The 17,137-nt window shown below is 48.4% G+C and overlaps 2 protein-coding genes across 6 annotated transcripts in view; one reads left to right on the top strand and one right to left on the bottom strand.

Moving 5' to 3' along the window:
* The window catches only part of DNAJC17 (DnaJ heat shock protein family (Hsp40) member C17), a 35,961-nt gene extending 26,273 nt beyond the window's left edge, over positions 1-9,688 (bottom strand). For 2 of the 4 annotated variants that reach the window (XR_004677391.1, XM_034994812.1), the window contains exon 1: positions 9,566-9,686. Coding sequence is in view for 2 of the 4 variants with exons in the window: in XM_034994812.1 (XP_034850703.1) it covers positions 9,566-9,643 (78 nt within the window). In the remaining 2 variants the exon portion in view is untranslated. Of the gene's footprint in view, positions 1-9,565 lie in introns of all 4 variants that reach the window. The other 2 variants (XR_004677392.1, XM_034994811.1) reach the window with 2 other exon arrangements.
* Positions 9,689-9,854: 166 nt separating this feature from the next.
* On the top strand, positions 9,855-16,787 carry ZFYVE19 (zinc finger FYVE-type containing 19). 2 transcript variants are annotated; one of them, XM_034994809.1, is made up of 11 exons: positions 9,855-10,068; positions 11,319-11,440; positions 11,605-11,658; positions 12,045-12,163; positions 12,263-12,408; positions 12,737-12,848; positions 14,898-15,107; positions 15,552-15,631; positions 15,952-16,050; positions 16,165-16,292; positions 16,377-16,787. In XM_034994809.1, exons 1-11 carry the CDS (start codon positions 10,015-10,017, stop codon positions 16,453-16,455), a joined length of 1,203 nt encoding a protein of 400 aa, XP_034850700.1. In that variant the 5' UTR covers positions 9,855-10,014; the 3' UTR covers positions 16,456-16,787. The 2 variants fall into 2 exon arrangements, with proteins under 2 accessions (XP_034850700.1, XP_034850701.1); XM_034994810.1 differs by lacking the exon at positions 11,605-11,658.
* The last annotated feature ends 350 nt before the right edge of the window (positions 16,788-17,137 follow it).

The following is a 17,137-nucleotide window of genomic DNA, read 5'->3' on the forward strand; positions in this document are numbered from 1 at the left end:
AGGCCTTTTTTTTTTTTTTTTTTTTTAAAGATTTTATTTATTTATTTGACAAAGGGAGACACAGCAAGAGAGGGAACACAAGCAGGGGGAGTGGAAGAGGGAGAAGGAAGCTTCCCCGCGGAGCAGGGAGCCCGATGCGGGGCTCGATCCCAGGACCTGGAATCATGACCTGGGCCGAAGGCAGACGCTTAACGACTGAGCCACCCAGGCGCCCCTCACAGGCCTGTCTTGAAGATCACATCAAATGAGATAATTTATGTGAAAGCACTTTGGTATCATATAAATGTGAGGTATTATCTTGAATGCTAATGAATAACTTGCCGCTTACAAACATATGAATCATTCCTTTTGACTTAACAGGCAGCCAAGTAACTTCAAAAATCCAGAGCTCCAGCCAAACAGCAAAACCCAGGAGTGAGTTAACCATCAGAGAGATGCTGGGAAGACTAGAGACCTACCTCCCGGGACCGCCCAGTGCTAGTCAGGCCCCTAGTGAACAAATGACTGCCATCAAGAGAAACCAGGCTCCGTGCCCAACCTCGAGGCCTCAAAGCCTTGTCTGGAAGTAAGAGGCTTTGGGAAAGCCTCCTGTTGGAGACAGTGGACTGAGTCAGGGACACCTCAAATCCAGAAATGGCTCCCAGATGCCCACAGAATCAAGTCCAACCACTGTAGCACCTAGAGGTCCAAAGATACATTTTTCAGATTGTTCTCCTGCCACATCTTCAACACGCCCTAGGCAATGCCCCATTCCTTGTCATGCCAGGCATTTTGACTTCTTTTTTTTTTTTTTTAAGATTTTTTATTTATTTATTTGACAGAGAGAGACACAGCGAGAGAGGGAACACAAGCAGGGGGAGTGGGAGAGGGAGAAGCAGGCTTCCCGCGGAGCAGGGAGCCCAATGTGGGGCTCGATCCCAGGATCCTGGGATCATGACCTGAGCCGAAGGCAGACGCTTAACGACTGAGCCACCCAGGCGCCCGGCATTTTGACTTCTATACCTACATGCTCATGCTGTTCCTTGAAACCCTTCTCTGTCCTCTGTCCTCAAAGACTTACTCTTCTTTTTTTTTTTTTTAAGAGGAAGGTTTCTTTTTTTTTTTTTTAAGATTTTATTTATTTATTTGACAGAGAGAGACACAGCGAGAGAGGGAACACAAGCAAGGGGAGTGGGAGAGGGAGAAGCAGGCTTCCCCGCGGAGCAGGGAGCCTGATGCGGGGCTCGATCCCAGGACCCTGGGATCATGACCTGAGCCGAAGGCAGACGCTTAATGATTGAGCCACCCAGGCGCCCCAAGACTTACTCTTCTTAATTCTGGAAGAAAGAATGTTGGTGTATCCCCTTCTAGAGCATAACAGAAATATGGAGTTTAAATAAAGGTATTAGCTAGCATACAAGAAAGATAGCCTTTTTCTTAAAGTAACTTACATGCTATAATTTAACATCCCTTCCTGAAAATGTCAATATTAAGTGTCCTTGGTAGTTTTCCTGGTAAATAGACTTAAAATTTGAGTCTTCAAAGAGTTCATCAAAATGCATTTTCAAGCACCAGGCTTCATCAAGCACTACTTGCCAAGATACAGTGAGTTATGTACCCTTCAAAGGGCTTCAGATGAAAGGTAAGGCCACAGTAGACAACAAAGACATGTGTCAGCTGCACAGAAGTGGGAAAAATATTAAACTGGGGCTCCAGTCTGGGTCTGACGCTTACTCTCTGGGTGATCTCGAGCAAGTTCCATAACCTTGCTGGACCTGGATCCTCCCATCTATAAAATGAAGAGAGTCAACAACTGTGAAGATCCCCGCTGCGATATATTCTTTTCTCTACTCAAGGTCTTGCACAAAAATACCTCCTCAGGGAAGTCTTCCCTGATCCCGGCATTATATGACTCGTACCTTCTTCCTACAGCACTTTCCTTAAATATTTTAATGGAACCTCTTTCAATCTACCTCAACATTCATTGTTTACTATACTGTGTGAGCTGGCAGAAAGCAGACTGATGTCTGCTTCAGCTCTAAATCCCACTATGCCCACATGGTACCTTGTTCTTGGTGATATATTCCATTCATCTGCAGATCTGAACTGAACAGTGGACTCTGCTGATCCTCAATTTTGTTCTACCTGATTCCCCACCTCCTTTCTACCTAGACTGCTGCAGGAATCACTGAGGCCGCCCTGGTCTGTCAGGACTGGAATGAGTGAGAAGGGCTGAGGGGTGGAGGGCACCCTTAGATGTGAGTTGTGGGAGATGTGTATTTGACTTCAGATCTTCCAGTGTAAGGAAGGTGGAAGGACAATGTTAACAGGAAGAGCTAACATGCAGTGAGTATTCACTCTGTGCCAGGTGCCATGCTAAATGCTTGACCTGGATCAAGCCTCACAACAATGCTGGCAGGGAGGGGCTGCCATCATTCCCATTGTGCAGACAGAGAAGCCAAGGCACACAGAGGTAAAATATTTGATCAAGGTCACAACTAGGTAAGTCATGGAGTCAATGACTTACAATGACTTTGGAGTCAAAGTCCACTTTCCTATCACTGCTAATAAATACAAAGGTGATGATTAAAGCACAGCTGCAATTCCCAACATTGCTTGATGCTCTGTATTATAATTTCCATCCACTTTCAACATATGGTAGATATAACAAACAACAATTCTTGGCCTTACTTGTTAAGATTAGTTAGAAAAACTGTTATTTTCTATACCAAGTTACACTCTCTAAGAAATCATCATCTGGGGGCGCCTGGGTGGCTCAGATGGTTAAGCATCTGCCTTCGGCTCGGTCATGATCCCAGGGTCCTGGGATCGAGTCCCGCATCAGGCTCCCTGCTCAGTGGGGAGTCTGCTTCTCCCTCTGCCTCTCTCTCTCTCTCTGTGACCCTCATGAATAAATAAATAAAACATTAAAAAAAATCATCATCTGATTAGAAAGCATCAACTTCTAGAATTATCGACTTTAACCTCTGCATTCCAAAATGATGGGCCATAGGAACAAGAGATGGAGAAGGTGGAAACAGGCAAGATGGGACAACCCTACGGGGACTGCTCTCTTCACATTTGTATCCCTAGCACCAGACTCTGAGGCTGACACATGCTAGGCACTTAATAAAAGTTTGTGGAATCAGATGTTTGTGGGAAATGTTTCCACTCTCCTCTGAAACACACATGGAGAACAGGAAAGGAAACCAAAAAGAAACAGCGAGAACACTGTAAAGCTTGATTTAATAAAGGTCCAATGTTCTGGGAAGGGCATGGAGCACAGAGCATGCTGCATTCAAGAATGGAGCGGGGGCTGCAAGCAGAGGATGGGCAATCCTGCCTACCTGGTGAGAGTGAAAGTTGGTACTACCTCTCTGAAAGACAACTTTGAAATCGCTTTTAGGGGCGCCTGGCTGGCTCAGTCAGTAGAGCATACAACTCCTGATCTTAGGGTTGTGAGTTTGAGCCCCATGTTGGGTGTACAGATTACTTAAAAAAAGTTTTTTTAGAGGTTTTTAAAGTTGTATTTATTTTTATTTTTTCAAAGATTATTTATTTATTTATTTGACACAGACAGGCAGAGAGAGAGAGTAAGCACAAGCAGGGGAAGCGGCAGAGGGAGAGGGAGAAGCAGACTCCCTGCTGAGCAGGGAGCCCAACAACATGGAGCTCCATCTCAGGACCCTGGGATCATGACCTGAGCCAAAGGCAGACACTTAACAGAGTGAGCCACCCAGGTGGCCCCCCAAAAAAATTTTTTTAAAAGCTTTTAAATATATTTACTTTTGGTCTAGTAATTTCACTGTATCACAAAGTATTACTAAGAAAATAATAATGCGGGGCGCCTGGGTGGCTCAGTCGTTAAGCCTTAGGCTCAGGTCATGTTCCCAGGGTCCTGGGATAGAGCCCCGCATTGGGCTCCCTGCTCGGCGGGAAGCCTGCTTCTCCCTCTCCCACTCCCCCTGCTTGTGTTCCCTCTCTCGCTGTGTCTCTCTCTGTCAAATAAATAAATAAAATCTTGAAAAAAAAGAAAATAATAATGCATATTCATCCAATCACTCAACTAGTATTTATCGAGCACATATCAAGTGCTAGATACTGTTCTAGGTGCTAGAGACACAGCAATAAACGAAAGAGAGAAAGTCCTTTCCTTCCTGGATTTTTTCCATTCTAATGGGGGAGACCTATGGCAAGCAGATGGGTACTCACTACCACAGATCATTGTGGTAGTGAGCATTAGTAGTGAGATGTACTACTTAGAAATATATATAGCAGAGTAAGGTGTAGGGGTACCGAATTTAAATTGATGGTCAGGGAAAGCCTCTTTGAGAGCGTTATATTTGAATAGCAATCTGAATAAGGTGCAGATGTGAGATGATGATATACAACTGCCAGAGAAGGATGTTCTAAGCAGAAGGATTTGCAGGTATAAAGGCCCTGAAGCAAGAATGTGTTAGGTGAGTTTGAAAAAAAAAATCACTAGAGGCCCATTTCACACCCAGTAGGAAGGTTATTACTCCCCAAAAAAGAGAAAATAACAAGTGTTGTGGAGGATGTGGAGAAACTGGAGCCCTTGTACACTGCTGGTGGGAATGTACAATGGTGTAGCTGCTGTGGGAGGCAGTACAGAGTTCCCCCAAAACATTACACATAGAGTTATCATATGATCTAGCAATTCCACTTATGGGTATAGATCCAAAAGAATTGACAAAGTGATATTTATACACTTGTGTTCATAGGAGCATTATTCACAACAGTCAAAAGGTAGAAATCATCTAAATGTCTGTGAACAGATGAATGGATAAACCAAATGTGGTGATGTGGTATATACATTCAATGAAATATTATTCAAACTTAAAAATGGGGGGGTGCCTAGCTGGCTCAGTCGATAGAGCATGCACCTCTTGATCTCAGGGTTGTGAGTTCCAGCCCCACGCTGGGTGTAGAGATTACTTAAAAAAATAAAATCGTTGGATGTCTGGGTGGCTCAGTTGGTTAAGCAGCTGCTTTCGGCTCAGGTCATGATCCCAGGGTCCTGGGATGTAGTCCCACATCAGGCTCCTTGCTCAGTGGGGAGCCTGCTTCTCCCTCTCCTTCTGCCTGCTTGTGCTCTCTCTCTCTGACAAATAAATAAATAAAACCTTTAAAAATAAATAAATAAAATCTTAAAATATATATATATATATATTTAAATTTTACAAACAACAACATAAAAAGGAAGGAAATACTGATACATGCAACAGCATGGATGAAACTTGAGAAAACTGTTAAGTAAAAAAAGCCAGACACAAAAGAACAAATATATGATATTTGTACATTCACTTACATGAGGTACATAGAATAGTCAAGTTTACAGAGAAAAGAAGTAGAATAGTAGAGAAGGGAATGGAGAGTTAATGTTTAATGCTATGGAATTTCAGTGTGGGATGATGGAAAAGTTCTGGAGATGGGCAGTGGGTGATTTTTGCACAATGGGTATGTACTTAATGCCACTGGAATTGTGCACTCAAAAAGGGGTTAAGATGGTAAATTTTATGTTATGCATATTTTAGCACAATTTAAAAAGAAGTCATAGGAGGACTGAGATGGCAAGAGCTTAGTGAGCAAGGGGAGGATGGTAAGGAACATGAAGGAAAGGTAACATGGGCCCCACAGGCCGGAGAAGGCCTTCAGGTTTCTTTCTTTCTTTTTTTTTTTTAAAGATTTTATTTATTTATTTGAAAGAAAGAGAGAGAGAAAAGGAGCATGAGCGTGGCAAAGGGCAGAGGGAGAGGGAGAAGCAGGCTCCCCGCTAAGCAGGGAGCCTGATGTGGGGCTCCATCCCAGGACCCCAGAATTGTGACCTGAACAGAAAACAGATTCTTAACTGACTGAGCCACCCAAGCATTCCCAGGTTTCATTCTAAGACTGATGAGAAGCCACTGGGGAGTTGGGGCAGAGGTGACACAATCTGATTCCCATTTTTTTTTTTAAGATTTATTTGTTTATCTACTTGAGAGAGAGCACGAGAGCAGGGGGAGGGACCGAGGGAGAGGGAGAAGCAGGCTCCCCGCTGAGCAGGGAGTCCCATGTGGGGCTGGATCCCAGGACCCCGACATCATGACCTGAGCGGAAGGCAGATTCTTAACTAACTGAGCCACCCAGGTGCCCCTGATTCACATTTTTAAAGGCTCACTCTGGCTGCTGTGTGAAGAGGCTCAAGGGGGCAAGAGCAGAACTAGAAAAAGGGCTAGAAGGCCACTGCAGTCGCCCAGGTAATTCCTGAGATTAATTCAGAATCTCTTGAGGGTTTGCAAATGGCATTAATTCATGACATACTCTTCATATTGGCAAACCTTGGGGCCCTGCCCCAGCAGAGACTGAGTGAGTGAGTGAGGGGGAAGGGCGAGCACCCATGCACACATGCACACACATACGCACATGAGCAGGTAAGAATAAGGGGCTCACTGCTTCAGGTTCTAGCAAGGGACTGAATTCCCAGGGCATGATCCTCTCCCCAGGAGCACTTCCACACCAAACCCAGGTCCTCAATTCAAGGCTTTTCTACAAGAAGATAATACCGTGCCCTGCTTATCTCCTCTGAGGCTGGAATGGGAACAAAAATCTCTACCTAGGAATTGCTGAATCTCTAAATTTCCACCAATGGTGGTGTTTAGCCCACTCTGGGCTCCTAGGTTTGTTACACTAGGAAGACGGCAGAGGGGGAAGTTCCATGTACAGAAAGGTGGAGCTGACCTTGCTCCTAACTCTAGTAGGGGTAGGCAAACTTTTTCTGTAAAAGGCCAAAAATTTTAGGAGGCCACATATGGTCTTTGTCAAACATTCTTCTTTGTGCTGGTTTTGGTTTGGTTTGGTTAGTTGGTTGTTTTCGTTATAAAATATATATAACAGGGGAGCCTGGGTGGCTCAGTCAGTTGAGCCTCTGACTCTTGACTTTGGCTCAGGTCATGATCTCAGGGTCGAGAGACTGAGCCCCGCATCAGGCAAGCATGGAGCCTGCTTGGGATTCTCTCTCTCTCCTTCTCTCTGCCCCTCCCCCTGCACCTCGTGCTCTCTCTCACATATATATATATACATACATAAATTTTTTAATTTAAAAAATAAAAAGTAAAATATACATAACAAAATTTACCATTTTAACCATTTTTAAATTTTTTTTTTTTTTTTGTAGAGAGAGAGGGCTCAAGAGCAGGGGGGTGGGGTTTGCGAGTTGGAGGGAGAGGGGGAAAGAGAATCTTAAGCAGACTCCATGACCAGCACAGAGCCCTGATGTGGGGCTTGATCTCACAACCCTGAGATCACGACCTGAGCCAAAATCAAGAGTCATATGCTTAACCAACTGTGTCACCCAGGCACCCCACCATTTTAACCATTTTTAAGTGTACAGTTCTGTGGCATTAAGTGCATTCACATTAGTGTGTAACCATCACTGCCATTAGTCACCAGAACTTTTTACATCTTGTAAAACTGAAACTCTGTACCAATTAAACATTAACTTCTCATTCCACCTCCTCCGTCCAGCCCCTGGCAACCGCCATTCTATTTTCTATCTCATGAATCTGACTACTCAAGGAACCTCATGTAAGAGGAACCTCACATAAGAGAAATGGTGGCCAATTGGGTTGCTTCCACCTTTTAGCTATTGTGAATAATGCTACTATGAACATGGACGTACAAATATCTATTTGAGTCTCTTTCGATTCTTTTGGGTATATACCCAGAAGTAAAATTCCTGAATCATATAAGTCTATGTTTAATTTTTTGAGGACTCACCACACTGTTTTCCACAGCAGATGCACCACCAACAATGCACAATGGTTCCAGTTTCTCCACATCTTTGTCAACACCTGTTACTTTCTGTATTTGGTTGTTTGTTTGTTTGTTTGTTTTTAATAATAGCCATCATAATGGGTATAAAGTGGTATCTCATTGTGGTTTTTGACTTATATTTACCTAATGATTAGGGGCACTGAACATCTTTTCAAGTACTTATTGGCCATTTATAATACCCTCTTAAGGAATTTACTATGTTCTCCCTTATATTATAGTTGTGCCTCCGCTACTAACAGGTAGGAACAGCACCTTTTACCCTTTATAAAGAGCTTCTCACATATTCCTTATCTCATCTGAGTGAAAACTGGATACTGGCCTGCTTAGACCTTGGTATCTTGTCTAGACAATGGCCTCACCCAACTCCCTTAGTGGCAGCTCATCCACCCACCTCCACCTCTGAGTGATATACACATCAACGGCTCCCAATTGCCTTCCTCAAAAGTTCTCGATTTCGGGGTTCCAACACACTGGCGGGATTTGGTGCAAAATGTCCAAAGTAATTTCTCACTATTAATGAAGTACAAATTAAATTTACAAATGTAGAGCACTCTGGGGCGGCTCAGTCATTAAGCGTCTGCTTTCGGCTCAGGTCATGGTCCCAGGGTCCTGGGATCGAGCCCCGCATGGGGCTCCCTGCTCCACGGGAAGCCTGCTTCTCCCTCTCCTACTCCCCCTGCTTGTGTTCCCGCTCTCGCTGTGTCTCTGTCAAATAAATAAAATCTTGAAAAAAAAAAAAATGTAGAGCACTCACAATAGTGCCCAGCACATAGTAAGTACTATATAGGTGTTGGGCATTATTAATATTAAATTTTAAGAGTTATGAGACAGGTGTAGCAGAAGCTTTTGGTGTTCTGTACACATCCACGGCCAACTTCTGATTTCAGCTGCAGTCGCAGGAGACAGTGACGTGCAGGCTGACAGCATCCCTCCTTCAGGACCCTACTGATCTCCTTGCTTTTCTGCCCAGAGCTTTCTCTTCTCACAAGCTCACACAGCTCATGAAGTACAGGGCCATTCGTAGGCATTAGTTTTCATCTGATGAATTATCTGCCTCCCTTTCCTACATTGCTACAACCTCCACCATTATCCAGAAGATAACAGAAATCCTAATTACAGCTTGATCAGTTAGTATTCCACTGCCTGGCACCTTTATCAACACCTTCCCGTGGAACTTCAGGCCCTCTGCCTTTACTCTTCTGATCCTCCCGCTTTGAGCCCACTAGCACGTTTTCAGAGGGCAACAACGGGCTGGGATGGAAAACAGAGATGGCAGAGTCACAGGTCACATTGTCAAGAAAGGGATGACAAGAGAGTACAGGAGCCTTGAGACAGGTCTTTTTTCCGCCCTACGCTCTAAGCGGAGTTCAGTCAGCCTTCAGGGGGTGACTATGAAGTAACCTCAAGTTAAAAAAGGCAAAAGCGGACTCAGAGGCTGACACTGCGCAGGCGCAGGGAGGGGACTCGGGTTCCCTCTCAGGCTCATCCAGGTGCCTCTCCTAGGCAAGGGCCAGAGGAAGAGCACAGTACTCCGCGCTAGAAGCCTCCCTTCTGTGCACCCCAATTCTTCGTGAGGCCCTCAGACCACCCAGGAAACGTCTGGGAAACCGCCTCTGAGGCCGTCGGGCCGCCCCCCACTCCCCTCCCTAGGGCCCGGCGGAACCGGGAAAGCGGGTACCAGCGCTGGCGAGGCGCCAAGACACGAAGGGCCAGCAAGCCAGTCGGATTTGGCCCTCCTCACCACCGTTCTCACCTCTTTGTCCGCTGCTTTCTCCTCGATACCTAGCAACGCGTACAGGTCCATCTGTAAGAGCTCCTTGGTCACCGCCATGGTTCCAACCCTGACTGGATTCGTACTACAACTCCCAAGAGTCTAAGCGTGCGTAGGGATTTCCGGGGACTGTCATCCCAAACTGACTGAATGGCGCTTAGCCCCCTGGGAAATGTGTTCTGGATCAGGCCTGACTGCCTCCGAAGGAAGGGAGCAGTCGTGAATGAACTACGCCTCCCAGCAGCCCCCGCGTCTGCCGCTACCACTCTCCGGCTAGCGTGGACCGCGATTTTCCTGCCAGAGGCCGCAGCAAGCCCGCGCGAAGGGGCGTGGGGCGAGGGCGGGGCTTAGGGAAAGTCCAAGGGTCTCGGGACCTGGCGGTCGCGATCTCTCAGTTTTGTGGAACCTGCGGCGCCTCGCCGGCCGCCAGAATGGAGAGTAGGTGCTACGGCTGCGCTGTCAAGTTTACCCTCTTCAAGAAGGAGGCGAGTCTTCCCCCCGCGGGCTAGAGGGCCAGGGAGGACCGGAGTGGAGGAAAAGCACAGGACTTGAAGTCCGTAGACTTGGTTTTATGGCCCCTTTCCAGCTGTGTGGTTTTGATGACGTCACTGAACCTCAGTTTCCATTTCTGTAAAATTGGGCTAACGCTCCCTCCCTTTCGGGGTTGACATGAGGGTTCAGAGAGGTGCTGGAGGTGAAAGTGCCCTATAAACTGTAGAGCACGTTCCTGTCCTTTCTAGAAAGGTAGGCTTTTCTCTCCACCAAGTATAAGATGCAGCTGTTTCGTTCCCTCCACTTTGCTCCTCCGCAGCCCGGTGTTAGTTACTATCCTGTGACCACTCTCCATCACTCTATGCTGGTTACTCCCTTTGCTCTGAAACCTTCACCGTCATGCAGTCTGCCCTTCCCAGGTTTCTTGAGTTAGATTACTGCCCTTCCTCCTGCTCCCGGGGCACCATGGCAAAGCCTCTTTTGTCCTCTGCACAGGCCCCTAAGTTCTCCTGGTAAACTATAGGTTTCCTCTGCTCGGTTGTGACCAGGAGATAGGAACCAGATTGGATGAATGAATAGCAGTAGGGATGCAGATCCCTGTAGCACTTAGAAACCTGGGTTTTGGAATCAGGGTGGTCAGGGTTCAAATCTGAGCTCTGCTGTCTTATTCATGGAAACACCTTGGTTTGGGCAAGTCATGTAACCTCTCTGACCGCATCTAAGATAGTAATAATAATTAATGGTGGTCATCAGGATTAAGTAAAGTAGTGTGTATAAATTTTGAGGATTATATCAGGTCATGATTGTTAAGTACTGAATTTAGTGCCTGGCACACAGTAAGTGCTTAATAAATGGAGGCCGTTGTTATCCCATACTGAAGCCAAGCCACCCTCCATCTCTGCTAAGGCAGAGAAGGCAGGGGCTCTGCACTCTCTGATACTCCTTTGTTAAGAGTCAGTGACTTGCAGCATGAAGTTTTGCCTGTTTGTTTTCTACACCCCAGCATTGGGGAATTGAAGACAGGGTAGAAAGCATGGGAATTTTGCATAAAGCTTTACTTGATTTGAATAAAAGACCCTCCACCCCTGTCTCTCCCCAGGCCTTAGGGGCCCCACTCCTCATCCTCCTCCCAGCAGCTGGTCACAACTTCAGTGTCTTCCCTCTCTGTGTGCTTGGAGAGTCCCAGGGAGGAGCGTGCAGGGGTGGGTGAGAGATGGAACCTTCTACTTCATGTTTCTTGTAGTATGGCTGTAAGAATTGTGGCCGGGCCTTCTGTTCTGGCTGCCTTAGCTTCAGTGCAGTGGTGCCCCGGACTGGGAATACCCAACAGAAAGTCTGCAAGCAGTGCCACGAGGTCCTGACCAGGTGAGTTGACATGGTCAAGGGTTTAGCCAAGCATGGTACCAGTCGGCTGGCCAGCCCACACAGCTTTGTGCTCTGTGGCGAGAGATCAGCTCAGGAAGTGTTTGGGGTGGGAGGTACTGACTGGCAGATGGCGGGACTTCTGATACCAGATATCTTCTCTATAGAGGATCTTCTCCTGCCAATGCCTCCAAGTGGTCACCACCTCAGAACTACAAGAAGTAAGTGCTGAACAGACAGAGACAAATAGGGATGGGGAAAAGACAAAGGAGCCATAGGGTAGGACTCTCTTCCCAGCCTCTAGATCAGATGAGCACAGGGTCCAGAGAAAATCATCTCTCAGCCTCCTGACTGCCCTCTTGGGCTCAGACAGTAGCTCATCAGCCCTCTCTCCAGAAACATTTCTTGGTAGACCTTGTCCTCTCAGCCAGACCCTTCGATTGGTCAGCTGGATTGGGCTGCAGGGTGACATGAATGAGGACCACAGAATATTGTCCATTGGAGGCCGCCCTGGATGCCTAGAAGTGATTTGAATGGGAAACGGCAAGTGGGTGCCTTCACCCCTCCCTTCTGCATTCTTCAAGAGCCTAATCTCATACCCTCCCAGGCGTGTGGCTGCCTTGGAAGCCAAGCAGAAGCCCAGCACTGTCCAGAGCCAGGGACTGATCCAACAAGACCAAGTCATTGCTGAGCGCCTAGCGCGGCTCCGCCAGCAGAACAAGCCCAGTGAGTGGGGGCAGACTGGGTGACCTAAAAGATACCATCCACGCCTCCTGGGACTAGGATTCCTCGGGATCTTACAGGGCTTCTCCATAACCATTTCAGAGTCAGTGGCCTCGCAGGCGGAGATAGAAGCCAGGCTAGCTGCACTGAGGGATGAACCCCGGGGTTCCATCCCTTCCACCCAGGAGTTGGAGGCACGGCTTGCTGCACTGCAGGGCAGAGTTCCACCTTCCCAGACCCCCCAACCTGTGAGTACTTGGGGGGACAGGGGTCCTAGGATAAGGACCTTGCAGAAGCCCAGATACATGTATACTTATGTACTTTGTAGGAATTGGCAAAACCTCCCATCCTCACCTCTTGCTCCTCAGGCCTGCTGCGAGGCCAAGGAACCAGGGACAAGCAGTAGGATGGGGTGGGGCAGGAAAGAATGGCCAGATCTATATGGGCCCTGGATTAGTCTCCTTTCCCTGAGCTTTGGAAACTCTTCAGCATCCACCCCTAACCTAGACTATTCTGCACCTTACAGTGTTGCCTTCCCCCCTCCCCTGGCTCCCCACTGAAGTTCCCTCCTCTCAGCAGGCACATCAGCCACCAGACACCAGGACCCAAGCCCAACAGGCACAGGATCTGCTGACACAGCTGGCCGCGAAGGTGGCTATTGATGAGAGCTGGCAACGAGGAGGCCCAGGTAACTTCTCCACCTGGGTCCCCCAGGGACCTGCCCCCCACTCCTTCCCAAGTAGGACGGGCTCTGCTGCCCACCCTCTGGGACACAAATATAAATCAGAGACCAATCAACATTGTAAACTACAGTTTAGTCCAACAGGAGTCAGTGTAAGCCTCGTGGATAAGTGTGCGGGCTTTAGAATCAGACAGTGACTTCTTATTCTACCACTTAAACTAGCTCTGTGACTCTGAGAAAGTTTTGTGACCTAAGTCTCCCTATCCTCAGCTATAAAATGGAGGTGTATGTGGTAAAACCCACCTCACAGGGAAATCACGAGAAGTAAGTGAGATAATCTAATAAGCACTTAAGGCCCTGCCTGGCTTATAGTAAGTGTTCAGCGAATGTTCTCTGCAATGATGCTAATGATAAGGATGAGGAAGAGGCTATTTGAATTTAATTAAAATTCAATGAGGGGCACCTGGGTGGCTCAGTCGTTAGTCTGCCTTCCGCTCAGGTCATGATCCCAGAATCCTGGGATTGAGCCCCGCATCGGGCTTCCTGCTCGGCGGGGAGCCTGCTTCTCCCTCTCCCACTCCCCCTGCTCGTGTTCCTGCTCTCACTATCTCTCTCTCTCTGTGTCAAATAAATAAAATCTGGGGCGCCTGGGTGGCTCAGTCGTTAAGCGTCTGCCTTCGGCTCAGGTCATGATCCCAGGGTCCTGGGATCGAGCCCCACATCGGGATCCCTGCTCATCAGGAAGCCTGCTTCTCCCTCTCCCTCTCCCCCTGCTTGTGATCCTGCTCTCACTGTGTCTCTCTCTGTCAAATAAGTAAATAAAATCTTTAAAAATAAATAAATAAATAAATAAAATCTTTAGAAAATAAATAAATCCATAAATAAATAAAATTCAATGAAATTTGGGGCATCTGCGTGGCTCAGTCGGTTAGGCTTGATCTCAGCTCAGGCCTTAATCTCAGGGTTGTGAGTTTGAGCCCTGCGTTGGCTCCATACTGGGCGTGGAGCCTACTTTAAAAAAAAAAAAAAAACTAATAATAATTAAATGAAATTTAAAACTCAGTTCCTTATGGTACTAGCCACATTTGAAATGCTGTTGAACTACAGTCTTGGACAGCACAAATACAATGATATGGAACATTTCTGTTATTATAAAAAATTCTGGACAGCGCTCTTCAAATGCTTCAGAGCAGGGGTTCTTAACCAGGGATGATTTTCCCAGGGGGGCCCATATAGCAATATCTGGAGACTCTCTGGTTGTCACAACTTAGAGCGTGCCACTGGCATCTAGCAAACAGAGGCTAGGGATGCTGCTCAACATCATATAGGGCATGGGACAGCCCCCACAACAAAGAATTGTCCTGTCCAAAATATCAATGAACCAAGATTGAGAAGCTCTGCTTTAGAGATATAATCTCATTGACTATTCTCCATGATCTTGTACATACTATTATTATCCATATTTTATAAACAAGGAAACTGAGGCCTGATGAGCTTAAGGAACTTGACCAAGGTCACAGGTATTAAGTGGCAGCGCTGGGACTTTAACCCAGAGCTGTCTGATTTTGAATCTCCTGCTCTGAAACGCTGAGCTAGAGGGGACCATGTCAGAGCCACACCCACTCTCGTAGAAAGCTTCCTGCCTAGGGCCATAAAGAACCTGATCTCTCATGTCCTCTCTGTGCTGCTGCCTGGAAATATTCACGCCAGCCTGTGAGGCAGAGAGACTGGCTGAGGCTTAGTGTCCCCATATCCTCATCTTTTTGGGGAGTGATGCTCATACTGTGGAATACCCACCCTAAGGGCAACATGTAAAAATATCAGGAGTGGGGATGGATGTAGTTGGAAAAAAACATGTCTAAGATTACTAGTATTTTTACATTTGCAAAAATGGAGGAAAGATAGATTTTATTGGTAATATAAACCACAGGAGCTAATGCTGAACAAAAAGCTGATAATCTATGGTTTTTAAAGGAAGTAGAGAAATGGGCTCACTGGCTTCTGATGAGAGATCTTGGAATATCTCTGCCTCCCTGACTGCTTCTCTCCTTCCAGCCGCCTCCGTCCAGAATGACCTCAACCGAGGTGGCCCAGAGGGCCAGAGCGCTAATTCCACGGGGCAGGCCACCTGGTCCCTGGAAGAGGAGAAGAGCAGGCTGCTGGCTGAGGCAGCGATCGAGCTGCGGGAAGAGAACACAAGGCAGGAGAGGATCCTGGTCCTCGCCAAGCGCCTGGCTGTGCTTCAGGGCCAGGACCCTGATAAAGGTAGGGGCTGGGAAGCAGCAACTCACTCATGTCCATCGGGCAGGCCCCCCCACCCACCCCCAGGCCAACCTCTACAAAATGGCGACTCCTGGCCACGCTGAATCAGGTGCTGGGACTTCCTGTGCCCAGGGGTCTCGAGCTCTGCCCAGAGCCACAAGAGCCACTCCTTTACTGGGGCAAAGGAGTGGAAAAGTAATACATAGCAGGCATCAGGGGCCCGGGACCCCCAGTCTCTTCAGGTGCAAAGTCTTCTGTTCCTGTCCCCCAGCCCTGCAGGGTGGGGCAGGGAAGGGCAGGATCTGATCAGTGGCTACAGAGGCTGCCTAGCTCTGGAACAAGTGCCACTGGAAAGCCAACCAGCTCCTGGGGGCAAAACTACAGCTACTCAGGTGAACTCTCTCCATGTTACTCCTCCTCCCCTGCTCCTGTCGTTCCTTCTTCAAGTGACCCTCCAGGACTATCACCTCCCAGACAGTGATGATGATGAGGACGAGGAGACAGCCATCCAGAGAGTCCTGCGGCAGGTGGGCCCTGCCTTACCCACCTGACCCTGCCTTGTCCTGTCCCTGTCTCACTGCCCCACCCCCCACCTGGCCCCATTCACCCTGCTTCCACTCTCGTGCTGAATAGCCTCTCTGCAGCTCCTGTTCTGGCTGGGGCCCCACTGTCCCTATGACCCAGACCTGCCTACTGGCCCCTGGAGATGGGGTATCAGCAGCCACAGGCAATAGATAAGGGAGATGGATTGAGAAGCTAAGGCCACAGAGCACAGAAATACTTGTGGGGAAGAGGGTCAGGGTCTAGGCCTGGAACAGGGAGCTGCACCTCTTCGCCCTGTCCACAGCTCACGGAAGAAGCTGCCCTGGATGAGGCAAGTGGCTTTAACATCCCTGTGGAGCCCGTTCTCCGAGCCCGGGCCCAGTCCTGCAGGGCAGAGCCTGAGGTGAGAAAAGCCACCGGCCGCCACCACAGCCTCCCTCCCTGCCTGGCCAGCTGCTCCTGCAGCAGTCTCCCACACATCTTACTTCTCTCCCCCATTCCTCTCCGGTCCCGGCAGGCCCAGGCCATGGCTGCCAGGCCCGAGGCTGAGGAAGAGGAGCTCCCCTGGTGCTGCATCTGCAATGAGGACGCCATCTTGCGCTGCACTGGTTGCGACGGGGACCTCTACTGCGCCCGCTGCTTCCGGTGAGGGCGGGTGGAATGTTCTGTTCCACTGGGAGAAGTCGAGAGCCATCCATGACCCCTGACCTGTCTCTCTCTGCTCCACAGGGAAGGCCACGATGCCTTTGAAATTAAAGAGCACCAGACGTCTCCCTACTGCCCACCGCGCTCAGGCCGAGAGCACTGAGGAAACCAGGCAGGCAAGCCCACCTCTGGGCCCAGCCTCAGGGCACCCAATGGGAGAGTGAGTCAGCCTAGATTGCTCATGGATGCGCCCTTTCCTGAGCCTCAGTGTCCCTGGAAGGAAGGAAGGACTCTCCATTTGAGATGATAACTGGGGGGAGCCAGAGTGAAGGCAGAAGTCAGGAGCCCACCAACAGCCAAGCCTGGACTGGGAATGAGGTGTGGTGGGGAAGAGACGAGACTGAATCTAAGGGTGATGAGCCTTGAAACTTGCTCAAGGGCCCAGGGCCCTTCCCCGGCACTTAGTGGATCTAATAAAAAATGTTGATGTCTTAAGCCCAGCAACTCTTATCTCTAGAACCCTGTGGGCTCTGAGCCTGGGCCCCTGGAGAGGTGGCAAGAACAGGATTTCTACTCAAAGTCCAGTCCTATGGAGTGAGGAAAAAGGTGGGGCCATCCTGCAGGCTTCTCCAGGCAGGAACAGTCCCATCCACCCTGGAAGCCTCATATGAAGTAGGCAGTGGATATTCGTTCAACTGATCTGAACTGTGCATCCTGCTCTGGGCAGCCCAGCGTAGCCCCACCATCTTGGATTCCTCAGCCTCCCTCGTACTCAGCGCATGCACAAACAGTGAATGCTTACCCTGCTTTCTGCCTTACTCCCAAAGGATGCCACCTCCCTGAGC

Source organism: Mirounga leonina, unplaced genomic scaffold (genome assembly GCF_011800145.1).
Source record: "Mirounga leonina isolate KUSES-001 unplaced genomic scaffold, KU_Mleo_1.0 Mir_91, whole genome shotgun sequence".
Taxonomy (NCBI): Eukaryota; Metazoa; Chordata; class Mammalia; order Carnivora; family Phocidae; genus Mirounga; species Mirounga leonina.